Source organism: Pagrus major, chromosome 7 (assembly GCF_040436345.1).
Source record: "Pagrus major chromosome 7, Pma_NU_1.0".
Taxonomy (NCBI): Eukaryota; Metazoa; Chordata; class Actinopteri; order Spariformes; family Sparidae; genus Pagrus; species Pagrus major.
Genome location: NC_133221.1, coordinates 22,049,921 through 22,077,034, shown reverse-complemented (window position 1 = coordinate 22,077,034; position 27,114 = coordinate 22,049,921). Strand labels below are relative to the sequence as shown.

The window sequence follows — 27,114 nt, the reverse complement described above, 5'->3', positions numbered from 1 at the left end:
CTATCTGTGATGCAATAAAAATATGTGTCTCCTTACATAAAATGTAAGGTTAAAGTGATTCCTGTACGTTGTAGTTTTTTTTTTTTTAAGTTTAAAGAATGGTTCATGATTATCAGGAAAACATGGTGAATCATAGTTATGTTGGACAGGATAATTGTGACATGAAATCTATCATTTCTTCTTGAACTGCAACAATGGGTCAGTAATTGATTTATTGATCGAAAGGAAATTATTTGCCAATTATTTGCTGCTTTTCTTTGCCATTTATGATGGTAAATGAATGATGATGATTCTTTGGTTGGACAAAAGGAGCAATTTCACGATGTCAGTGGGAAATTGTGAAGAACATTTTTTGATATTTTTTAGACTAAATGATTAATCATGAAAACAATCACCAGATAGGGCTAAAATCAACAATTATTTTCATTATCATCTTTATCTCCCTTCGATGTGATACACTCCCAAAATTGTTGTTGTCACTTTTGTCAGATATAACATCGACATCCCTGGAGCCTGATCCAAACCATAAGCCCTGCATGCTAAACTTCAACTCTTACCTGAAAATGAAATGTTTTACTTTGTGGGGACCAGCTTTGTGCCACTAGGTGACGATTCACAATGTGACAGTTTGACTACATTATACCTTCACAATGTGAGTAATACAAGTATGCAAACACACATACTGAATCAGTGTATCATTTTATGTTGGCTGGCAGTGGCTTATTGGTATCAAGGATCATGAAGTGTAAGAAGATGCCGCTAAGACTTTGCACTTGCATGTACTTGGATTTACTGCGAGGCTTGTTTCTCTCTCTCTCTCTCTCTGTCTCTCTCTCTCTCTCTCTCTGTCTCTCTCTCCCTCTCTCACCTCTCCTCATGTTTGGTCACGCTGCCCCTCACAGACAAACATAGCACCCGGCACTTGAGGTGCTGCGAGGGAGCAAACACAGAGAGCTGAGAGAGCTCAGTAAATCAGAGGCACACAGAGAGAAAAAGAGAGGAGAGGAAACAAGACAAATCAAATACTTAAATGCGGCTCAGCTGAGGACTCGCCGAATGCTCATCCAGCTGGCTTAAGGTTGTCCTCACTCACTCAGCTGTGAACGAGTGTCTGGGCAGAATGGATTTCATTTTGGTCCAGCAGCCAGTGAGCAGGAGCTCTGTACATTATTATCGCTCCGTTTGGATTATTTCAGAGAACGCTGCTGTTGTGATGACTGGGAAAGACGGCGTGCAGAAAGGAAGATGGTAATATGACAATCTGCTCTGTTTGCTGTGCGATGCTTTTACTTCCATCCTGTTCTGTCTTTATCCGCTATAACTGTCACCCTTGAATAATAATTCAACTTTAAACGGACCTCAAAGATTAACACTCACTTTAAGTGACTTGTTTTCTCCTCTCTGCCTCTTGTTATAGAGTAGCTATTACCTGCAGGGTGTAAAATCTGTTAGACACTTGGTATTGATTTATTTTGCTCATATAAAGTTCTGGCAGAGCTTGTAAATATGACACTATTACACCAACCTGTCTGAAGGCGTTGGATGTCCTGTGGAGTTTCAGCTTCCTGGCGTTCAACTCGTAATCCATCATTTTGCCGTCATGCACCTCGCTGTGAGACGACAGCGGAGGGTGAGGTGCTTTATGTGGCTCTTGCTGTAGAAGGTGACTTGAAAGTGCTGAATACTATCTTTTGTGCTGAAAGCAACAAGCTAAATATTGAACATCAAATGAGTTGACAGCAATCTTTATGGATTAACTGATTCAAGACTGAATTTGCTGCTTTCATCTGTTTATATATTTCGTCCACTGAATCTTTGGGTTTTGATCTGTTGGACAGACAAAACAAGTCATTTGATGAAATTAAATGGGCATTTCCACTATTTTCTGACATTTTATAGAATAAATGGTTAATCAATTAATTGAAAATCAGTACTGGCAGCCCTGAACATCTTTTAACACACCTCTAGACTTTCCTTCTAACATCTAAGATACGACCGTTACAGTCTCCTTTCCAGAATAGTACCGCAGTCATTTATTTATTACATCCTGACAAGTAGCCTTTTGTGTTAAACCATGCATGTACGCCGTGTAGAACGTACAACATAGCTCCCATAGCTTTCACTGGCCGCTGCTCTCTGCTGCTGAAGTGTTTTGACTCAAGGTGAAGGTCTCAGGTTACAGAGCATTAAGGCAGATTTCACAAACCGGCCACTGTATCTGCCTCCTTCCTGGACCTACATTCACTGGCATGTGTGTCATGCGGGAGCTGGGAAGGATCTGGTGTGGAGAAACAGTCCCACAGCATCACGGAGGTGATGTTGGAAATGATGTATGGTTTTGAATTTTTATAGTTTGACATGTTCTTTTATTGTTTTGGCCTCTTTCTGAATGCACAGTGTGTATTTTCATGCGTTGGTACACCAACCTCTAGTGCAGAGAGGGTGTGCCTAGTTGTACATAAAGTAGATTTTGTTTGGCACTCACTGACTGGGAGAATGTTATGTAGGGAGCTGAATTTTAAAATGCCCGCCCAACTTTCCTGTAGGTTTGATTTGGCAGGGCTCTGTGTGTGCGTGTGTGTGTTGCAATTTTCCCGCCCTGTTTCCTGCATATTTGCCATGTCGTTGAAGCCAGAGTCCATTAACCTGACTATTCCTGTTATGGGAGTGACCTCAATGTTTGGGTATTTGTTCCTGTGTTGACCAGGTTACACAGAGAATCCTTTATCTCTCAGCAGAAAGACGTCTTGTCCCGTCCGGATGATTCAATGGAAATACGCAACAGTCAGCTCAACAGCTCTGTTTGCAAAACTACAAATCATCACCTCGCCTTTACATGGAGGTTTCCTCTGCTTCGGCTGGGAAAACAGGCGGCATATGCTCTCCGAATGCACAGCGACATGTCTGATGATACAAAGAAGTTTTCTGTGACAGAGTTGACGCATTGACTGAACTGATGTGGCTCTGAAGCAGCTGTTCAAAGTGTTGAACTCTGATGGGTGTGGACAACTGCAAAGTGTTCATTTTTACTCTCTGAGCAAAACTGTACACTGATAATTTCCCTGCCTAGATCAGTGCTTCAAAGGTTCCCTGAGAGTCTCTTTCAGCCATGGTTTTTGCTGAGCTGCCCATCATGAATACACTCAAACATCAGATACAGCTTTATAATTAGTACAATAATAATCGTACAAGACATCATATAGTTTCATGTTGGGTCTGTTTAGCGTGACTAAGTGTAGTTCCTAAGTGTGTTTTCACCTGTTTTTCCTGTATCTAAGTGATCGTTTCTGGTTGTTTGTTATGAAATCTGCCGGTGTGAGTTGCATTAAGCACAGCTGTGGGCTAATTACAGATGAGATGAGTATGTCAGTGAAAGCTAAGCCACACTTTGATATAATAACACGCCTCTCGCACACACGCAGCGCCGACACGTCAACTCGCTCATGATGAGTTTGAAGATGAGCTCAAAGCCTCGGCTCATTCATAATTCCCTGACGTGATTTTAACGACTTAAACACAGGCCTCTCTGCCTCCTGACTGCTACTTTACAGCCACCTTCAAACCGTCCTGCTGATCAAGGCCGTCATGATTAGTGTTTGCCTTCCGCATGCTCCGATTTGCTGATCCCCGTGAAGCTACTAAATATACCGTCTGGCCGTCTCGGTGCCTCAGTGGTCATGTACAGTAGCTCTACTCAGCCTGTGTTTACGTCCGACCTCAGAGTGATTTGCTTGTGCTCGGATGTCACCCGGTGTGTTGAGGTAGAGAGCCACAAGATGTTGGAGTCAAAAAAGAAACTGATAAAGAGAAAGAAAACACTTGTTGCCACCCTCTTTGCACCTTTTAGTCTAAAGGTGCAGCTCTTAGGTTAAAAGGTACAGCGTTGCATCTTAGGTACATCCATTTACTCCAAAAAAGTAAAGCCTCCCTGGACGAAAGTTGGAATTTGGTACCTTTTCTCTGAGCAAACTCTTTTCCAAGCTGTAAATAGCTGGAATAGTAAATTATTTACACAAGAGATACTCAAAAGAGATACAAGATGTTTTTGGGCAGTCTTAAAGGTTTGATGTGTGTATTTTCATCTCAAATCTCTGTTTTGGCTGTAAACTATTCATCCATCGTGGTTCTAATATATGAAGATTCAAAATGAAATTGTCAAAACAAGGACATTGTCCTCTTATTTAATCAGATTTATGCGTATTTGCTATGTAACTCCTTGAAATGAACCACCTCCTTTTTAAGTGACTCCTTGGACTCAAGATTTCAGCATTAACAGACTTAGTGAAGATGGTGCCTCAGATAGTTATTTAAATTAGTTTGTAGTGGGGGTTAGGGTTAAAATGAAATAATGCTTGAAGTTTGATTTGCAGATGTGTAGATTTAATCCACAACAGAAGTGAAAACTTCAGAAAATGCGATGACATGCTGCTTCTTAGCTGTTAAAGAATCTCATCTATCTGTTCAAACAAGGAGGCTCTTCATCGCTGGTCTGGTGTGAGTCTGCGCTCTTATCGATTGTTCTGCGGTTTGTCACTGCACAACTTCTGCGTCAGAGCTAATCTGTTTACTGCACAATTGAATTTTCCTCCTCAAATTACAAAATAGTTCAGATTTTTTGTCACTTCTGTCTTTCCTGGTCATTCAGAAAGTTGTCAGTGGCATGTGCAGATCATCAGAGAGCCATGACGGGGATGTTAGTAAGGAAGTCCCTCTTGCTGAAAAGATGGTGATGTAAATGCAAAAAGTCTGTTTGTGATTATTTTGTGTGTTCACATCACACAAATTGTAAAACAAGAGGGATTTAACATTATGGAATATACAACCAGAAAACAAAAAGGAAGGTGCATATTTTTAGTTTTTACATAGGTTTGTCGTGCATTTCAGTTAATCATGAAAATACTTTTACACAATATGTTTAAAATACTTCACAACAGATGAAGTGATCGGCAGTTGTGTCATCAATCACTTGGCTGCTTCTCTTGTAAGAAGGCCATATGCTGTGTAGAGTAATATATGACATCCGATTGCTTTTTAAGAATACTCTTGGGGAGAAGTACTCCCAAAGACATGTAAACACACTTTAATGTGTAAAATTGGTGGGGTTACCCTTTAATCAAGGGGCAGATACAGACAAGCAGCAAACACCTGAATGAAGCAGAGTTCTAGTGTTGAACAGAGTTGTGTAATTATTTTGTAGCACTTTGGCAAAACCCTTTTTATCTCACAGCACTTCATGTCCACTTCCTGTCATTATTTTTAGCTATGGCTGTTCAACATAACACTCAGTAAATTAGTGGGAAGTAGTATTAGTAGAACAGTTCAGGCTCAGCAAACATGTTAAGCTGTGATTTGGAGAGAAGCAATCTCTTAATGACACGTTGCCGTGAATAAAATTGTTTTGTGTCACTCTTATGAATTAAGAAGGTTGTTTCTGAGATTGAGAATGGAGAGGTGGGAAGTTAATGAACAAATGTTTTAGTCTGGAAACTTCATATCAGTCTATATGGTCATAAACCCGACCAGAATTATAATATTAGCTTTTGTGTTTTTAGTTCTGAAAAAGAAGTTTTCTTTTTGGTTCCCTCTGACCACAGGAAGATTAGAGGTCGGACATAGAACAGCACCCGTGCAGAAATTAGCTGATGCATTTCATTTGGCCAGAATGTATCCTACATCCTTCTAACCTTGTCCCCTTACTGACTCGGCATCTAAAAATGATGATGTTTCAGGTGATTAACAGGCACATTGAAGAGCTTTCATACATCCTCTGATTTGTATTCTAATGAGGCATAGCAGGAGGGTACATGGACATGGCTTTGTAAATATTCTTTTGTATACTTCGAAATTCATAGAAAAGTCTGAGATTGTAAGCAACCAAATGTCTCCTCTAAAGAGTAGACTTAACAGGATTTAAATCATGTAATAAGTGCTACACAATGAGACATTTTCCAGTGTTAGTGACTCTGAGTTTTAACTTTGTCACTGAGCTGTAAGGCTTAAGGTTACTGAATGTGACTAAATAATATAAAAAACTGTCACATTCAAAAGGAAAAGCACTTTACATGTGAAAGAAATGTTGTCAAAAATGCTTTGTGTTACTGTTAGTGTGATATCAGATACTTTACATCAATATATCACGACTTCCATCCAAAGTTACGTGAAACATTAAAAATGGTGCTTTTGCCATGACTGGAGACACACGTCTTCTGATTGACATTTTCTTGCCCCTGTAGCTTTATCTTTTCATTCGTCACTTCATCATGCTCACAGTTGGAATATTACATGCATACATCGTCTGTCTGTCCTTTCCAAAAACCCATTTGAGTAGAGGATATTGTCATTTCAACCTTAAAAACAAGACTGTTTCCTGAAAAGTCAACATTGTTTGCAATACGTGATTCCACACTTGTAGAAGTGATACTAATGAAATGTACATAAACCCATGTCTTTCCCTCGGCTCCCCTTTGTGTGGGCAGCAGGAAAACCATTTTAAGTAGTTTGTGTAATCCAGTGGGGAATCTGTTATTTTTCTTAAAGATGAAAAACCGCAGACGTAAACACAGGAAATGGATTCTTTTCATGCTCATTTAGAGACAGTATCAGTGTCTGTAGTGACTTTGAAGTTCGGCCAAATGACATCACTTGTGCTTATTGTGCTTCACATATTTCTCAGGCAACTTGTATACATAATGTTCATAACAGTACACAAACTGAATATTTGTGACGATACTTCATATGACTCTGAGGGGAGGTTAGTTATTCTTGAGTAAAAGGAGACATATTTCTCATTTTCAGGTTCTTAATTTTATTTTGGGTTACTACAAGAATAGTTTTACATGCTTTCATGCTCGAAAAACACATCACTGTTCTCATATTGTCTGGTGCCGCAGCACTGGATTCCCCCTCTGTCTGAAAGTCTACTCTGATTGGTCAGCTCATACAAGTTTCTCTATTATAAATAAAAAATGAATGTTTTTATTCTTTCCATCTGCCCACATCTTTTACCAGGTTTTAAATGAATTCATCATTTTGGTGGCACAGTAGGGGTCATCATCGCGGCTTACTTTAGCAATCTAAGATGTGTGCCATGTTTTTTGCAACGTCCTCAGCCTCAGTTCAAATCAGGCTGTGGGCCTTGCTGCATGTCATCACCTCCCTCTCTCCCTCTCTAAATGAAATGCGAAATACCCCAAAAACATCATAAAAATGTAATGTCGCAGTTGAAGACATGAGCAGATTAATATCCAACAGGAATGTCATCATGCATGCTTTCCTTTTCTTCATTGTTAAGTGTTTTGTGCTCGTCCAGTCAGGAACCTGCCTGAAATCAGGAATGTGCAAAGACTATTTCTGTTTCATAATGATACTGGACAGAGATATTCAAACTGTCCTAAGCTCTCGCTCTGGGACATCTTATCCACAGTAATGTGAGCGTCGCCATTTCCTTCAGTGGTCGAGTGTTTATATAGAGCCGTGTGAATCTGCAGCAACAGTCCCGGGCAGACAGGCAGGCCCATACAGCTCACTCATACACTACATACTGGAGACAAATAAACAGCAAGTCAGCCTGTGCATGTGTTCCTGTAAGCTGCTGATGTGTCTTGACTCATATTACCAGCAGTGTTAATACACTCCAACTTAAGTTTCACTCTCATTTCATAAGCACTCCAAAGGCTTTCTATCCTTTTCATGTTTATTCATTTATCATCGTTGCCAGGGGGCCGAACCCAACATCACTGTTTAGTTTTCTTCTTAAGGTCACATTCATTTAAATTTCTGCACTCCCTCACTTCCAACTGAGAACAAACACTCACTCACATCATTTAAGAGTTGATGAAGCAGGTGCTCATTGTCTTCAGGATGGGAAAGCATTTCATTAAAGTTTTATGAGCTGTGAAGCTAAATTTGCTTACAGTACATAAAGTGCTTCAGAGTCTACCACCATCCTCATCCTCCATCAGTGTTCTGTCCCAGCGGGGAGGGGTTGGACTGACCAGAAAGCTCTGAGTCACGGTGTTGTTTCTGGAGCTGTGGGGCCTGAGAGTCCAGCATTTTTAGATCATACTGTCAGGGGACAGGACAGAGAGGGTGGATGACGATTGTTGCTTGAGAGAAAAACATGAGAACAGGCGGAAGCAGATATATAAGAAACAACAAACATACATATATATATACAAAACAGGAAAGAGATACCACAGAGAAAGTCCACTTGTTATACAGGCATTTTAAAGACAAAGAGTGCTACATTTTTCCTTTTCAAAGGTGGAGAGAGTGAGATGCACAGCAGATAACAGGGCTGGAGAGGCTGCGAGCCAGTGTCAGTCTGAGGTCACATAACTCATCACACCCTAACACACCCTCCTCTGTTTGAATCTCCCTACATCCATGTTTTTCTTTCTTTATCACAACAGCTGGGAATGATTTTGACGAACAGATGTGAGATTGATATCGATCTTCTTATTTAAACTGACAGTACACCCATATCATCATCAAAAATACGTATTTTTCATATCATATTTTAAATTTTTGCCTTTTTATTCATCCAGAGTGTTTTGATGCGAGTTGCCGAGTCCTGAAGATATCATCAGTTAATATGTCTGCCTCCTCTCTAATATAATAGGACTAGATGGCACTAATGTTTTGTCCATGAGTAAATGTTTGCTTTCTGCTGTGTGGTGATACGGAAAGAATTTGTTCTGATGTGAAAATGCTCACAACAAGGTCAGTTTATTATCTTCAGCATCCGGGTTATAACTTTTAGAAAGAGACACTGCTGATGAGTTTTTCAAATGTATTTTTTTTTTTGCCGCTTTGAACACCACAAACCGAGTGCCATGTAGTTCCATTATATTTGAGAGAAGGCACTCATATCTATGGCCGGGAAAAATATGTATTTTTGGTTCTGGGGTGTACTGTCCCTTTAACTCTACACGAGCAAGTGAATAAATGTATTTTCGTAGTAGTAGTAATAGTCATAATAAATGTAATAGTTCCAAGTCTGAAAGTGATTTATTTGATTCACGACAGGAGAATTTTAAGAAGCATCTGTGTTTTCTGTTTCCTGCTCCCACACTGACCGGGACAATGTAATCTCATACAGTAAATGACACTGAACCACATGCCTGAGGGGGAAAAAAGGGCAGCAACATTCACACATCACCCTTCCTGATGCCATATATCTCCCCACGGAGCCTCAGCCATGCCTGTATGTACAATAACCAGCGAGGTCTGCTGCCGTGGCCTTTGCTGTGCTAAATAAAGCAGGGCCTAAAAGTGGGTAGCGGGCCATAAGTTCAGGTCAAAGGGAATGTGAAACCATAAACCAGGGGTCTAGCTAGCCTTGAGACCAGCCATCACACTCTGTGTTTACTGGATGTTTGCTGTCCGGCCGGCTCACTATATGTTTAATGATGAGTGTTAGTGTTTGTGTTTGGCTATTCTCTCAGCGGGTCATGAGGTTGAGGACAACGTCTGTGTAATTTACTGTGAGACGCCAGTGAGAATGTGATTGTCTCCAGGTCTTCTGTTGTGTAGCATTACAGTGCATTACAGTAAATGGTTTTGTTGACATTCATAGTTCACATAAATGTCACATTTCAACCTGTCAAATTGTGTGGTTTACTTCGCATCATATCATTGTCAATTAGATATCTCAAGAATGTTGCCAGACAAAAATAAGCAATATGAAGACTTTTCTTTGGTTTTCTGGAATTTGTGAGAGACAGTTTTCGGTATTTCTTTATAGTAATCAATAATCAGTAATTCTTTACTCAAGTAGAAGTACAGTTACTGTACAGATACAAAGGTAAAAGTAAAAAGAACTGACTCAACTTCTTTACTCAAGTAAAAGTAAGAAAGTAAAGGCTATGAAGTTTTCCTCAAGGTATGAAAGTAAAAAGTATAAAAGACATTTATACTGGCCATTTCTGTGAAAAGCTAACTGAACCTCACGTCATATGAATATAATTTAAAGACGGTTAAACCTAAAGATAGAATCAGTAGGATTTGTCCGAGCTGTTCTTAAACACACCACAAAGATAGTTGCTAGTTGTTGAGTCTCATTCCCAGGACATCAAATACAGACATTTTGGGTTGGTAAAGTGCCCCGAGAACAGCATTTTCTCCTCATTTAAGTCTCCCTCTGCCATGCGTCATTTGCACTGATAGGTTGAAATCAGTCTTGTGATTTTGGGAAGGTGGCGTGCAGAGATGCAAATTAAAAATAATCAATAATTCCCCTCAAATGCATCAAAACTAAAGTAACGAGCCTGTTTTGAAAGTGTAAGGAGTAGAAGGTCCAGGAATTTTGTTGGGAGTGAAAGTCAAAAGTGGTCAGAAAAATCAATAGTCAAGTAAAATACAGTAACAGTAAGTACAGTAACAAAATATTTGTACTTCATTACTCCCCACTTCTGATCAATAGAAATAATTATTGACAAAAATCTGCAGCTGATCTGTCAGTTGCAGTCCTAACTGTGATTCAGCAGAAATATTTCATTCAAAAGGCATTAATATTTAATTCTGAAAGCAAACGACTTACCGAGGTAATAATATTGCTTCATCATGTAGAACTGAGGATGAAATGTTGTATGACTTCTTGTTTATATCACCTTCTTCCATTGCTGAGTGGTTGAACATGTGAATAGGTGGAAGGACAGGTATTTATGGAGTCACTTTAAATTTGAGAAGTAATTCACAATACTGATTTGGACAGATCGTGGCCTGCCTACCGTGTAACTGATAAATAATGAACTAATCCTTAGTCCTTTTCTTAATCCTCTGCTTTCTCTCTCTTGTGTTTTCAGAACCTTGATTCTCTGGAAGGCTCGATCCAGAACCTGCTGTCGGTGCTGTACCCGCCCTTCGAGGCCACCGCTCCCACTCTTCTCAGTCAGCTCTTCCAAATCATTGATAGTCGTTATCAGGGAGATGCTCTGCGGTGCCTGCTGGACTTTCTGGTCCCAGCCAAGCACATTTTAGACACTGTGCAGCAGGCTGCATGTGTAAGTCACTGTTTTGTATGTAAGTTGAAAGAGACAAAGATTTATGCTGGAATTAATATCATAATTAGAAATATTCTATAATAATATAGTCTTATATATTCTTCTCATTTCTGAAACCTGTCTTTGTCCTTGTCCTCCTTTAGGCTCAGTACTCTGATGTGCTGTTCCTGTGTGAGGGCTGGCCTCTGTGTTTGCGTGACCAAGTTGTGGTCCACCTCGCGCCCATCGATCCCCTGCTACTTCAGCCGGGTGACTTCTACCTCCAGGTGGCCCCGTTCTGTGACCAATCAGCTCGCATCGTTGTCTGCAGCCTCCTGGAAGAGGAGGGCCTTAGATTGGAGGTAGTTGAGGAGACCCCAGTCCCTGAGACCTCCTATCCTTGTATATTCAGCCGTGACTGGTTAGAGGAGATCAACCAGGGCCGCGATGGAACGCCTCTCAGCCAATGCCTGCTCGCTACCGAGCAGGGCGTGCTGAGGTTACCATGGGAACGGGTGGCCTTGCCTGAGTTTGTGGATGTGCCAACGTGTGCTGGGAGTAGCATGGCCTCTGCTCCTCCTGCAAATCCTCCTTTACCACCTCCGCTTCCTCATCCTCCACCTCTTTCTCAATTTCCTGAGAACTCTTCATCAAATCGCTCTTTTCATCCTTCTCCTCCAAAGGAATCTGCACCAAAACAGTATCCTGTCACTATTAAAAATTCAATTTTAACATCTTCTTCACATCCCTCTGCCTTCTCTGTGGAGACCAGAATATGTCCAGCCAAGCACGGCATTGCTGTGTCGCTCTGCCTGGTGGATACCAGAGCTGCCTCTTCATCTAGACTGGTCAAAGTGAAAGAGACTGAAACAGAACCTAAGCCTATTGGCTGGGTGTCCCCTAATACATGGGACAGCTGCATTACTGGGACTGATACAGCTGTGAAAACAAGCACTGTTTCAGGTACATGCACACCTGCAAAGTTAAGTGAAAATATAGAGCAGGATAAACATAAAGATACAAGCAGGAGTGGATCAGCTGACCAAGTTGTTGCAGAAGGGGAATATATTGATATTCTGCAGGCAACTATGCTTTTTGGTAGAGCTCAGTCAGTACGTGAGGAACAGCAGAAATTAGACAGGCAAATGCAGACACACGCACAAATCGACCCCCAAAAGCAAAGATATCCACACAGACAAGCACAAATGCAACCACACACACAAGTGGAGTCGCACAGGCAAACACAAAGACATCCCAACACACAGACACCACCTCAAGCACAGCCACAAGCACATGTGCAGTTAGCAACAAAACCACAAATGCAAAGTCATTCTAGATCAGAGGCTTCTGGATCATTCAGGCCCAACATGTCTGCAGAAGCTGTACCTCCATCAGCTCTCCACCATTCCCAATCCCATCTCTCTCACCCCAACTCCTTCGAACCTTCTCAGTGTATCCGCACGGTTCAGTTCTCAGAGAAACCCTGCACCCCGTGTATGAGGAGAAGACAAGGTGGGAAGGTTTCCAGAGCTCAGGAGCTGAGGTGTCGTTACAGGGACTCGTACCAGGCTGCTATACAAAACCCTGTCCCCTTCGGACAGGAGAAAGAGAGGGGGAACATGTTAGCTGTGGTGGAGGAGGATGGAGATTTCTCACAGTGTGATGACAGACTACCAGAGACAGAAACAGGGGATCCATGTTGTAATGTTCAAGAAACATGGTTTGATCCTAGGATGCAACACCAGTCAACCCCTTCTGTCAGTGGAGCCTTCTGTAAGGAGTCAGGAGAGAAGAACACTGTTCCATATTGGAAACCAGGAGATACGAACAGCGCCCCCTGTATGGATTACAGGGTAAACAGTGTTTTAACATCTGGTGGACAACCACAAAAGACAGCTGAATGGACAACACTGCCATTTAGGGAACCAAGGGAGGCATACTCTGTCAAAAATTATGGAAATTTACCTAATGTGAACGGGACAAATTTAGCAGCAGGAACAAGGATAAATACTGATAGAGCTTCGTCAAGCCGAAATGATCCTCAACAGTCACATGAGATCTCTGCCAAACACCACGGATTACCGTTTAGTTCAGGTGAATTTTCAGCGATAAACATGACCCTCAAGCCTCGTGAAAGGCTACAAAACAGATCCAGTTCCATTGGAGTGAATCCAAACTTTACCAGGTCTCATGCAGCATCACAGAACAGACGAGAATCCATGTCAGATGGAAGATGTTCCTCCCTGTCCACAGCTGTGGTGGACACCTCAGAGAAGTGTGAGCTGGTGATTGTTGAAGGTCAAAATGTTAGGAGAAGAGAAAACACTAACCCATGTGCAGAGATCCCTCAGCTGCATGTCGTCAAATGTAAAAACAGCACTGCCTTTCGACTGGTTTCACCCAAGATCAACAGGAGAAAGATGGTCATCCCAGGTACAGAGGGACTGTCTTGTTTCATGTCCTACTACAATTTGTTTTATTACCCTCATTTCATCACTGTTGACAACCAGATAAAAGCCTGGTTCTTCCTCAGCTTTACTACAACAAAATCAATCTACTTTCCACAGGTGGTGCTCAGCCTGTCGGTACATCCACAACCAGCAGAACTGGCCATCAGATGGAAAACCCATCACAGACTAACCCTCCTCTAGCAGCAGAGCCGCAGAGGATCTTCCAGCCCGCCTCTACTCGTCCCAGACCAGACCACCTTCCTCTGGGATCCCCAGACCCCAGAGCCCACCCCCTCTATCTAGGAGTTGGATGTCTCACAGGTACATTAGTCTATTTATATATATATATATATACATGTATATAATAATAATGATTTAAATGAAAATTACGCTCAATGATTTGACTGATCTTTCCTTCAGGTGGCAGAGACAGGACAGGCAGGGCAATAGTTGAGCTCTATGGAGACCACCAGGGATGGACTTCAGCTGTAACAAGTCAGGAGCTCTTCAAGATGCTGCTCTACTTTCACTCTATCACCAGGTAACATCCATATGCCATGTGTCAGGGGATGAATGAATTCACCAGACTTGAAACAGGCAAACTGTAACTTTAAGGTCATACTGGAAGGAAGTTTCAGCATCTTTGTGGTCACTGTGCGAATTTTCATTTTTATCTCTATGTCTAGGAGAGAAATCAGAGAAGCTGGGTTGACGCTCATTTTCGATGCCAAGAAGACAACTCCTCAACCGCAGCTCTACAAAGCCTTGATGACATTTCAGGTTAGAACTTGTGCGTAACAGCTGACTACAGCAGAACAGAGTTAACTGTTGTTTGGGTTATTTAATCGTGGCTGAAGTGCTGTGGAGCGCTGCGTTCACAGACGATAAACTCTGAGTGAAATGTCAGTGATGATGCTGACTATCAGCTCCACAGCATAAACACCATATCCAGATGTTTGATTTGTTGAACAGTTTTGTGTAACGTGAAAAAAGTTTGTTCCTTCACTTATTTGTTATCAATGAATAAATATGTTGAGGAATATTCAAGAGGTTTTTTTATTAATTGAATGTTTGGATGAATCAGTTCGTATTTGCAAGTGTTTTTTGAAGTACATACTGTTTCAGTTCAGTTTACACGTAAGTGTAGTTCAGTAGGATTTAAAGAGTGTTAAACTGTTGCAGGAGCAGATTCCTCAGGCAGCCAACAGTTTCGTGCTGCTGGTGGACAAGGACAACAGCCTTCGACCAGAGAAGTGTCCCGGCATCCAGGTCAGCTTATTCCCCCTTTGCCATTGTTACTATAACACACTGTGCATGGAGAAACACTTCTGTTTGGTTTCCTCAAAGGGTAATTAATCTGAGTAGGCACTGACCTCTTGGACCACAGTGTGTTTTTAGCCATGAGGGATGGCAATATTGGCTCTTTGGCTCATCACTTTGGTCCAGTCTAATACTGTATCATGAGAACCCACAGATTACCATGAAAACTTGACAGTCACAGTGACCATCCTAATGATGTTTTGAGTGAAATACCATGGAACTTTTCATCTACTGCCACCGGCAGGTCAAAGTTTTCACTTATCTAGTATCTAGTTATCTGAATTTTTAAGAGGTCATCGAACGTACTCACTTAAAGTTGCTTTTCACACCACTATCAGCCAAATTGTGCTCATTTTGGAAATACACTTGGTTGTTCATTGTCCTTGGGAAAGCAGTTTTAGTGAAAAGAATGTAGAGCTATAAATATAAGTATGAGGAATAATAAATATACATGTAAACCCATCCGGCCCAGTCACATAGAACAAATACCAGCAGTAGGTTACTGACCCCTCTGTCCTTGATGCTAAAATATTAGTTTGAGTCAAAGGTAAAGATTTAAATAAGGTTTTAAAAAGGTTGCTTAACAGTTTTGTAGTGCACCTTTAAGGTTTCCAGTTTATTTCGGTACCAGAGTAGTTGAATTAAATTAAAGGAAAAGAATGAACTTTACAGTCTTAGAATTCAAAGTTAATATACAGCATTGTAGAAAAATGTATAACTCTACACTTGTTAACTCAAAACAGACTGAAGTGGTGACATCCATGAAAGCCTTGGTCAAACTGGTGGAGGTGAATCAGCTGAGCTCCCGTCTGGATGGCACGCTGTCTCAAAGCCACTGTGACTGGGCGGAGCTGCACCAGGTGAGACAGTCCCATCAATACATTACCTCTGTCTCTCTCTTCTCTCTAATCTTGTTGTGTACCAGTTGTTTTTTCATTGCTCGTGATTTATTTGTGTCCGCATTTTTCATTCTCCAGAAACTCTTTCCATTTGTGTCTGATCTTTATGAGGCGTCCAGCCTCCTTCTGAGAGCCATCAGTAAGTTAGAGGAGCCCCAGAGGATGGACACTGTGCAGGTACCTTAATGCTGTCACTTGACTGCTGTCTCTTATCTGGGCCTTGAAAGCTGGGTTTATCCTGAGTTATGTTGCTCTGTCTACAGTGATAGTACAGCTCATACAGTGTGTTTTATGAGGATAATAGCTCCTGTTGCCATACAATGACTTAAAGAGTGCAAACAATAAAAAAGCTTTTAAGATTACCTTCACAAAATAGCAGCAACGTCATATCAACAACATTGTTGATATATTATGTATCATTTGGTCATTTTAAAATATCATTTTGTGTAACAGACTGTGCAGCAGTGCATGATGGACCAGAGGACTCTGATGAGGGATGTGCTGGAAGACAGCCGATTGGTCAACCTGCAGAGGGAGGGTGGGGCCATCCTTGCAAGGCTGAGGAAGGAGAGTGACCTCAAATACCCCCACTGTGAAGACCTCAGGTAAACACAACTTCTCACCTGCTTTATGTACACAACAACCCAGCTATTGGCTCAACAGACTTTCTGAGAGTAAATTTGTTTACATGACCTCTGATACCCTGAGACTGAATGTTCTTGCTGTGAAAAAATAAACCACCTAAACATATTCCTGCCAACCACCACACCAAAAATTCAGAAACTGCACAGCTGCAGCTCACTTTCAGGCTCATTTTTGTGACGCAGCAGTAGCAGGTGATTTCAGATACACAGGACAGAAACACATATTCCAACAGTAGCCTATCGTCCTAGAGAGGACACACCATCATATTTTTACAGTTTTGAGATCAAAATGAAGCCATAACACTCACCAACTGACTTTGTGCAGAAGATAAAAAGAAAACGTGTTAAGAGTTAAATGTTTCTGTGCCTCAGTTTTTCCCAGGTAATGTAATGTAAGGACCTCACTGTGTTATTAGGTGTAGATAGGTGTAACCCTATCCACCTTTCAAATCCTCTCCAAGAACACCAGTTAATAATTTTACATGTTATTTTATCTTTTTTTTTCCTGAATGCAGTGATGCAGTGGACTCTGTGACCAGCCTGTACAACCAAGTGGAGGAGCAGGCTCACGTCCTTGTGCAGAGATCAAACTTGTCACTGGAACATCTGGAGTATCTGCTGCAACTCAGAGAGATGGAGGGACACTTCATGCAGGTGCATTTTAATAGTTTACCATCAAATCTGATGAATAGATTGATGAATAGATGAATACTACTTTCAAAATATTGCAAAATATCTAAAATATATTACTGTTTTGCATCTTGTCCCTGCAGATGCAGCAGTGGTTTAATGTAGAGGGAGAGCGCCACCTGTTGGAGGCTGAATCAGTCGAGGACTCCGGGGACAGAATGGAGCAGATCCTCAACAGCTTCACTGGTTTCCTTATTGAAGCTAATGTAAGTCTACGTTTATTTTTTTCTTCTTTTTTTTTTGCAGCTGTGTGTTTGTGTTTCTCTGTCTGAGTCTCTCTCTCTCTCCCTCCGTCCAGGACCGGAGGCACCATGCCATGACGTTAGTGTCAGAGGCGGAGCGACTTACACAGAGTGGGCTTTCCTACCCAGAGTCAGAGGTGTTCGGGGCTCTAGTCTGCACCTTCAAGTCGGGCCTGGAGGACTTTCTGTGCAGAGCAGAGGCGTGCGGCAGGGAGCTGCAGATCATGGTTAACGTGTGTGATTTTTGTGAGCAGGTTGGTTTAAAATCAGTGTTCAGAATTCAAGTAATCAAGACCAGTATGCGGCTGGTGTTCTTATCATGTAGAAACACTTGTTCAGCCCAGTTTGAGGCCCAAATTCAGTCTCTTTGGTTGTTCGTCCAATTATATTTATGTGCAAATTCATGTTGCTGTTGAAATTTTTTTTTTTTTTGAAGGAAATACAATTACACAGCTATACAGCGTTTGACAGCGATAATGAAAAAATCACACCGTGACTTACTGATTTAAGTTTTTTTCTGCACAACTAAAAAGCTGACAATAAATAAAAAAGAAATGTTCAAAGAAATAAAGAACATGAACTTTTTTCTCATGCATAATCAAATATCTTTAATCAAACAGGCTACAGCTCTGGCCAGTGAATGCACTGAGTACCTGGACCAGAGTCATGCTAGAATCCACTCAGTGCAAGACCATGACCAAACTACAACACCTGTCAATCAAACAAACACTCAGCCGACACAGCACCAAAACAAAGAGTCTGGATCAAGCGCTGCACAAGGCCCAGGTCCAACCAGCACCAGTGTTTTCCTGTCAGGCGAGGACAGCTCCATCCTCCAGACTTTCCAAGACAGGTTCCTCCAGTTCAGCCCAGAGAGATTTCAGGAGGTGAAGGCCCAGGCCAGTGCCCTGCGGGGCTCCAGGGGGATGCGTGTCTGGAACGTAGCCTGGCTGACATGTCAGGAGGCCAGACAGCAGCTTCAGGAGAGGATGCAGGACTTGGATGAGGTTTTCCACCAACAACCAGATTCTGATAGCTGGTGTGATCGACATTATGTTGATGTGGTGAGCACTAATGTTCAGACAGCATCCCCTGGTGGCCAGAGCCTGGTGGTACAATCGACACCCGGGCCTCGGCACCCGCAGTGGGAGGACATCATGTCAGGAGAGGTGGATTTAGGGAAGAGAAGGCCGATCCTGGGCAGAGACACAACAACTGCAGCTGTCAAACCAGAGGATCACATTGATGCTGGAACCAGTCCAGGGTCAAAGGTCACTACACAGTCACCTGACAGGTAATAAAATACTTCACTATGTCAGTACAAAGCGTTGATACATTTCCTGTTATTTTGAACATGTCTTCACAATTTCTAGCCATTTTACTTTTTGTTCTTGTACTCACCCATACAGAAAACACAATTCATACATAAAAAGTGAAGTACCTGCATAGATGTTGCTGCTTCTTCATGCACAACCCAACCTACCTCAATGCTACTTTGCACCTCATGTAAATAATGTAAATATCTTTTAGTTTATTTAGTCTATTTTATTCTATCTGACTTGTTTTGTGTCTGAGTACTTAACATGCTGTGTACTTAACATGCTGACTTTTTTGTGTCTATGTACAACTACTCCACATGCCTTAAATTGCCCCCAGGGACAAATAAATTGAATTGAATGTTAAATGTTCAAAGTGTATGTCCATACATATACATAGATATAATTAAAAGGAAGAGAAAGAACAAAGGGGTGAAAGAGAAAGGTTAGGCTTTGATGTTTATTGTTTTACTGCTACAGTTTTCTATTACAGACACATTTTTACTTGAATGTTACTGGTACATAAAGTACATTATCTGTTCTCGATACTTGTTTCAGCAAAGTAAGTACATACTCAACCTTAAATCGCACAGTTTATAAATCACTTTGCTAAAGTAAGTAATAAATAAAAAGAAATGCAGCAACTGAAATGATTCCAAAATCAATTAAAAGCATAATACAAACCATAACATACTATCAATTAAGAATACCAACACTGGGAGGAAAATAATCTCTAGTTTTCCCCTTTCATTTCCTCTTGAGGATGGACAAATCATTTTATTCCACACTGTTGGACAGTGTCATATATTTATTCTGTCTCAACTTTTCCAGCTCCTCATTGAAGCTTGATAATGTTAATACTGTGTGAAATAATGACTTTATGGCTGCACTGTTCCATCGAATGGAAATACTCATGCATACTCATTTTACTCAAATGTTTCCAATATTCTACCTGACATATTTGATATCGTTTTGAAATCTTTGGATCTCCACTGTAATTCGATTAAAAGTTCTATGGATTGGAAACAAAGCTTGGACACAAAGCACGAGTTTGTGCTAATTGGCCCACCAGTGAGTCAGTGGGGTTGAAGAGGTTTTAAAGGGCCCTCACAGCAGAGGCTTGGTGTCTTTTATCTTAAGTCTGATTCTTAAGAAGATGATTAAACATTGAGTTCTGACGCAGTATTGGTGCCTCTTTATCATTTTGTAGGTCATCAAGGAGAACAGAAAGAGAGGCAAGGAGGAGACAGGCCAGCAGAGCGAGGAGTGAGAGAGATGCCGCTGCTCTGTCTCAGTCTCACACTGTCGGTTGCCAGTGGTTTCCATGGGGACGAGGTCTTGGAGCGAGGTCGGTGAGCCAGGACTCGTGCACCACAGGGGTAGTGACGGCGGGGCCGTCCACACCTCCAGAGCAGCAGGTTCGATCTCCGTCGTCCTGCTCCCACCATGGTCAGCCGTCTTGTCGGATCCTGCAGGAGGCTCAGAAGTTCCAGATCTCTCGTCACGGAAGCTTCTGCTCAGAAGACCCATGCATGAGTGAACAGGGAGCTGCGGAGGGGAACGGGACTTTATGCTGCAAACACTCCAGCCTGCCCACTGGAAGATACGAGGGGGGGTTTTGTTTGGCAAGTTCACAGGAGAGTGCCAGCAGTGCCTTGTAAGTTTACTACATGTGGGCGACATTCGCTTGCAGTACTGATAAAAACTATCTTAATTAAGATTTTTTTTTCAGAGAAAATTCACTGAAATGCCTTTAATTTGACTAATCCTGTGAGTCTTAATGAGATTCTATGCACTCTTTTCTGTCTCTAAGCTTACAGTGAAGTACTACAGGTATCGTTTCTTCTGATTCTCTTCACTCCTCTTTTTCTACATGGATGGGTTACTGAACAGGCCTACCAGACACAGACCCTCTGTTGACTGCTGGTAATGAGATCAATGTATCTCATTGCTGATCCTTAATGCAATCCAATCCAATTGCTCAGGCTACTTCCTTGTTGCTGCAGATTCTGGAGATCCCCAGACTCCCTTTAAAAAATCAAGTTGGAGAAACTTAATAAACTTTGTGAAATGTTGTCTATGAAAGAGATCTTAATTATCTGGCCGCTCTTTAACATTCATCATATGTTAGACATGAAGTTATTTCTGTCTTCGGGCCGAAAACATTGTGTCCATTTGTCCTCGTAATGCATGTGTTCATTTGCCTATAGAGGAAGTGAAATCTGATTACAAGTGGTAGCTTGAGATGCATTTGGAGATGCATTGTGTTGCCAGATATAAACAGGCGGTTAGTAAATCAATTTAAATATGTGCAACAGCAGAGGAGCTGCTATGTCTGTGTGTCTGTGCCCAGAGGCGTGTTCTCTTAATCCATCCATACTTTTACATGTTTACTTTCAGTGCATGTAGAGAGAGAAAAATGACAAATCACTGTGTCATCTGCTGACATGTAAAAGAAAACGTGATGCTAATGATGCATTAAGATTAAGTAAATATCATCAGGGTCTAATTGTATTTATAAAGTAAGGGACTGGATGAATCTTTTCCTTGCTGACCTCCAGTGGTTTATCTTCTATTATTCAAAGGTCAAAGAGCCGATGTCAGGTTGAAAAAATCAATGAACAATTACAATACAACAGGGAATCAAATAATGCAGCATCATTGAGCAAATAAAGCAAAACAAGGGGGGAAAACAGTAACATAGTGGAGCACTATGCACTACCAATCTTAGACTTGCAGAAATGAAAAGAGTTATATACATATAATACAAGCTAATAAATATATAGGCCTAATTCAAATGTGTGAACAGTCTGTGTTGGTATTTCTTCTGTTTGTGTCACCAGGAGGCTGCAGCGTGTCCTGGAGGAGCTGGTGTTCACAGAGAGGGAGTACGTCCGCTCGCTGGGCTACATCCTGACCCACTACCTCCCCCTGCTGGACAGACCAGACATCCCCCAGGACCTCAGGGGCAAGCGAGGCGTCATCTTCGGCAACCTGGAGAAGCTTTACGACTTCCACAGCCACTACTTCCTGCCCGAGCTGGAGGCCTGCCAGAGGGAGCCCGCCATGGTGGCCCGCTGCTTCCTCAGACATGTGAGCAGTCACTGTGGAACTGTAACGAGTATATGTGTGTATATACTGTATCATTTTGGTATATAATGTTTGAAATTCTCATTGATTTCTGAAGCAAAAGTTCGATTGTTTAAGCTTAGTATTTATCTGATTGTGTTCATTTTTATCATTATTGTATCACTGTACTAATCCTCATATGATTGTGAGTTAAAGTTGGCTCATGAGTAACATACATTTTCTAATGAGGTTTAACTTGTGCTCTTTCCACAGAGTGACAGTTTTGGTCTATACGCTCTGTACAGCAAGAACAAACCTCTGTCAGACGCCCTGATCCTTCACCGCCGCCATGACATCTTTAAGGTCAGTTAATGTCTCCAGGCTTTCTCTCAACTGAAACATACGAGTGGAAGATTATCTCACCTCATGTTCTAAAGCAGATTTTAGTTTTAAATCCCTTTGATTCTGTGCTGACAGTGCACAAGCTCCATCTTCCTTAAGAAAAATCTGGATTTTCAGGGCATTGTCTCTGTAATTACCTTGCAAGGCAGCAGGATTTGGGAGATTATGTGATCTTGCAAATCCATGTTGCCAGGCTATACACTTGTGGCCGAACACAGTGTTTGAACCAATCAGCGTCCTGTGAGGAACTACTGGCAGCTACGTTGTTGTTTAGGTGTGACGACCAATGAAAGAAGTGACTCTTGAAGAAGTTGGCTGTGATGCTGCTATAGCATCAGTTATATCAAAACAGGAGAGTGTATTTCATTGAAAGAGAAGCCAACATGTTTACATTTCCAGCTTTGACATCTGTAGTAGTGATCACACCCCTAACCCCAGGACTTTCTTGCCTCTCACAGAGGAAGCAGCAGGAGTTGGGGGACATGATGGACCTTTCATCCTACCTTCTCAGGCCCATCCAGAGGATCAGCAAGTACAGCCTCCTGCTGCAGGACATTCTGGCTCTGGCTGGTTCATACAGGCCAAAAGACATGATCCAGGATACACTGCACGCTACTAGTGTGTGCGCACAAAGTGTGTGTGGCCCAGCGGCATATGTACCTGATCTGACAAATGGTGAGAGGGAGCGTGAGAAAGCTGAGATCCAAGCTGCCGCAGAACTGGTTCGGTTTCAGATGCGCCATGGCAACGATTTGCTCACCATGGACGCCATCCAGGACTGTGATGTAAGATATGAATGATAGACGTAGGTATACTTGATACACAGTAGTTAAACGAAGTTAACAGCTGCACTTTTCTCTGCTATATCAGGTGAATTTAAAAGAGCAGGGCCAACTGATCCGCCAGGATGAGTTCACAGTTTTCTTTAGGAAGAAGAAATGTATCCGCCGCATCTTTCTCTTTGAAGATCTCATCCTCTTCAGCAAGACCAAGAGGACAGACATTGGCAACGATGTTTATGTCTACAAGCAGTCATTCAAGGTGTGTACACTTAAAATTCGGTGAGTATTAAAGGTCCCATTTTGAAGAAGTGTGATTTTTTTTTTACTATAAAGTAGGCCAAGGTCACAACTATCCAGACACCGCCCTCAGCCACGCCCCCCGCATGGTTGTGGTTACAAAAACACCAGCAGAGCTTATGTGGAAATTCTGTGGGCGTTTACTGCTCAGGCCTGTGAGAGCTGACCAATCAGAGCAGACTGGGCAATTCGGGAGGGGGCCTTTAAAGTGACAGGCACTAAAAGGGAGCATTCAGACAGAGGCTGAATAGAGGTGCTGCAGCAATGGACAGTATGAGGAAAATAATGTGTTTTTTGAACATTAAAGTATGTAAATATTTTCTAGTAGACACCCAAATTAAGTATAAACCTGAAAATTAGCAAACCATGGGACCTTTAATGCTCAACCTTTTTCTGTCATAATTTAAAGTATGTTCTAGGTTACTGGCATTTTCAATCACATATGATTATTTCCATCAATTTAATTTCTGTGTCTCTGTGGGGTTTTTTTTTCCCAGACAAGCGACATCGGGATGACCCACAACTCCAGTTTGAGTAGTTTGTGTTTTGAGATCTGGTTCCGCAGGAGAAAAAGCGAGGACACCTACACCCTGAAGGCCTGCAGCATGGAGGTGAAGAAAGCCTGGACCACCGACCTGGAGAAGATTCTGTGGGATCAGGCTGCTCACAGTAGAGGTCTTAACAGCAACACAACAGTGTATCTTATTTTTTATAATGCACTCACCTAAGAGTACAGTTTACGAAGTTCTTTACAGGTTTGAAAAACCCATGTTGTGAATATACTGTATGTTCCAGAGCTGCGCATGCAGGAGAGGGTGTTCATGGGAATGGGCCGCAAACCTTTCATGGACATTCAACATAGTGATGCTGCCATCTGTGACCGAGCCGTCAGCTGTGTGCTGCCTGGGAGAAGTAAGGAGCCGCACACACAAAACGCATCATTACGACGGAGCTGCAGTGTATTTAGTTTGAAATATTTTCTTCAGATGAGCTACTTCACTGAGAACATTTTACACTTCAAACCAACTTCAGTAGCATTTTATTTATGATGTACAATAAACCACTTCTTTAGAAAATAAAGGAAAATGTGAAAGCCCTCACTGAAACTGTAAATTAAAAGCATCTACTAGATTTAGAGTAACGTCCTTGCCAACTTTTGACCTACCATAATTATGTATGCATTTTGCAATAAAATGGACACTTTAATTAACATTTCAGATATATATACCCTTATCTTCCATCTTTAAATGATCTAAATATTACATTAATTGTGGATTTGTTACAGAATTTGTTGGAATTTCCATTGGTTAATGATGAGATTGACATTTCAAGTGTTTTTAGCCATGCTAGTGACAATTGGTTGGTCCACCACCTTTGTCCAGACTCAACTCAACTGTTGGATGGATTGGCACAACATTTGGTACAAACCTGTATTGTCCCCATGGGATTGATCCTACTGACTTTGGTGATCCCATGACTTTTCCTCTAGTGCCACCATGAGCTTAATGTTGCAACAGCAATCGAATTGTTTGCGATGAAATTTGGCTCAGACATTCTTCAACTTTGTTGAAACCCTGGCATTTCATCCAGCACCATCATCAGGTTACATTTTTTAATTTGTTCAATATTTTAAAGCCGAATTCCTGCAAAACTAATGAAATTCTCATCAGCCTCAGCTGTGCAAATTACCAGATGCTAGCATGCTAACATGCTAAACTAAAATAATAAATATGTTAAACATTACACCTCCTGAATATAACATGAGCATGTTAGCTTGCTGATGTTAGCATTTAGCTTAAAGCACTACTGCATAAAGTGCAGCCTCACAGAGCAGCTAGCATGGCGTAGACTTAGTCTTGTTTCCATTTTTCCATTATTTTTAGACTACTTAATTATCTTTTTTTTTTTACATTTTGTTTTACAATTAACAAAACAAAACTAGCTAACAACTTAACTAAATGTAAAAAAAAAAATTGCAAACACATTTCCCTAAAATAACTGCAACAGTCGTGCTTGTGCCCTCTTTGCTGACTGACCGAGCCCATTATGTTCTTATTGATGACGTCTATCTATGTCTGTCGTCAGTCCCTGTGGCGTGTTGTTCACACAGGGGCTTAGAATATCCACGACCACACTCCATTGGCTCTGGCAGCACCGCCTCCACCACCCTCAGCCAATCATCTTCCTCCTCTGGACGGGGCTCGCTGCCCCCTGCTGGTTATCCTGGGAACCAGCTGCAGGGGGTGGAGACCAGTCCTGCTGTCTGCTCTACCCCTGAGGCTGTGACTGAAAACGAACTCAACACTCATCATCTTCATCAGCATCATCTTCACCGTAATTTTGAACAGTGGAAAGTTCATCATCCTCTGAGTGAGTTTGTTTTTACAGTGCCGGTTTGGCGGCATCTGATGTCAGCATCAGGAACGACACAGTGGGAGACAGCTTTGCATGCATTACAACTGATATATATCACAACTGGACAATATGAAAAAAAATTTCGACTTCTATATGTTTTCTCAGTGTGTCGAGCAAACTTCACCTTTCATTGTTTCTCTAAAGCATCTGTTGTGTTTCTGCTTCAGTGGACAGCACTGAATCATCTACAGAATGCATCAACCTCTTCAGCAGCACAGACCGCAGCTGCCTGTCTGCCATTGGTGGAGAAGTGGTGGACTCCTCCTCCTCATTTGTATCCCAGAGTTCAAAGACCTGCCCACCACTTTGTCGGACCCCCAGCCTGAGGAGAAACAGTTCTCCAGCAGTTACCATGAAGAAACCAGGTGTTGCCCCAAAACCGCCACATCTGGCTAGTGCTCAGGTACAGGCGAAGGTGTAACAGTGTGACCTGGTGAAATCTATGTATGTATTGTGTGTATGAACTGAAGACAATGAATCAGGGTCTTGATAACATGTTATTTCGCTAATTATAGCAGATTTTGCAAAAGATCTGTTAGTGTAAAGATGAAAGCCTAAATACTATCAGTATACAAACAGGTTCATATGCTACAGAGTTGTTGTTTTATGGCTATTTAATATGGTAAAATATTTTATATCTTGTATTGCAGTGTGATGACATTATGATCGGGAAATCAACAGAAGTTTAACCCTGGATTCTCTGCAGGAGGTGAGAATGATGATGATGCTGTTTCTTCATCTAAGAATACCACAGTCAAAGCTCTCTTCCCAGTAGCTGTAAAGCGTGAGATGTTTTTAACAGACAAGAGATACAGTTTACATTTGGGACAGCTGTGGCACCTTCTGTGTGCATGTCAGAGTGTCCTTGGGCAAGATACTGAACCCCTGATTGCTCTCAACGGCTGCTTGATTTGTTTGTAAGTGGATGTGTGAATGACTGAGCGTATAAACTGAGCGTGGAAATATTCAGCTAGCATGGGGCATATCGTGACACACTTTGAATGGGAAGCACTGTATTGCTCCTGATGAAAAGGTTGGCGCCTTGCATGGCAGCCTCTGCCATCAGTGTGATGATCGTGTGTGTAAATAGGTGAATGTGAAGTGTAGCTGTTAAGTGCTTCGTCTTCATAATCACTCCCAGCGTAATGTCCAATTTCTCTGTTACGACGGACAGTCCCAGTTATTTGAGTACTTTTATTATCTGTTCCACTGACTTCAATATTTAGATTTTTTTAAGGTAATTTTGAGGAAAACTTAAAGATAAAATCTGGCTTTAATTTGTGCCTTAATATTGTTGTAGATCACAAGCCCATTGAAGCTGTTCAGTCTTCTGGTCGTCCTACAGACGGACGGTTTATCGCGTGAAAGAAGTTATTTTGTGTGGTGATGCAGTCACAAGGCAGTCAGCTCTGTCTTGTGGAAGAAATTGAGGTTTGGTGTGTTGGTATCATATGTCAATCATGCAAATGTGGTTGTCTTACATCACATATAGACTCATAGCACCCATGCAATGAAGACAGAGTGACTTCCACATGGGTGGTGTGGTTCGGTCATACTGTATTTCGAGAATATGTGGGGTGTTTTTTACAGAATATGTGTCTTGGTC

The 27,114-nt window shown here is 41.7% G+C and overlaps 1 protein-coding gene across 1 annotated transcript; it reads left to right on the top strand.

Annotated features, from left to right (window-relative positions):
* The first annotated feature begins 1,600 nt into the window (after nucleotides 1–1,600).
* LOC140999425 (pleckstrin homology domain-containing family G member 4B-like) lies at nucleotides 1,601–25,502 on the top strand. Its single transcript, XM_073469795.1, has 28 exons — nucleotides 1,601–1,630; nucleotides 10,806–11,003; nucleotides 11,147–11,604; nucleotides 11,728–11,875; nucleotides 12,434–12,603; nucleotides 12,715–12,821; nucleotides 13,236–13,415; nucleotides 13,550–13,753; nucleotides 13,853–13,973; nucleotides 14,119–14,212; nucleotides 14,615–14,701; nucleotides 15,496–15,612; nucleotides 15,730–15,828; nucleotides 16,105–16,256; nucleotides 16,811–16,949; nucleotides 17,069–17,191; nucleotides 17,284–17,481; nucleotides 17,848–18,396; nucleotides 19,860–20,200; nucleotides 21,387–21,636; nucleotides 21,886–21,975; nucleotides 22,473–22,574; nucleotides 22,695–22,799; nucleotides 22,885–23,055; nucleotides 23,591–23,768; nucleotides 23,889–24,005; nucleotides 25,179–25,375; nucleotides 25,482–25,502. The coding sequence occupies exons 1-28, from the start codon at nucleotides 1,601–1,603 to the stop codon at nucleotides 25,500–25,502; spliced, it is 4,746 nt and encodes a 1,581-aa protein (XP_073325896.1).
* Nucleotides 25,503–27,114: the final 1,612 nt, after the last annotated feature.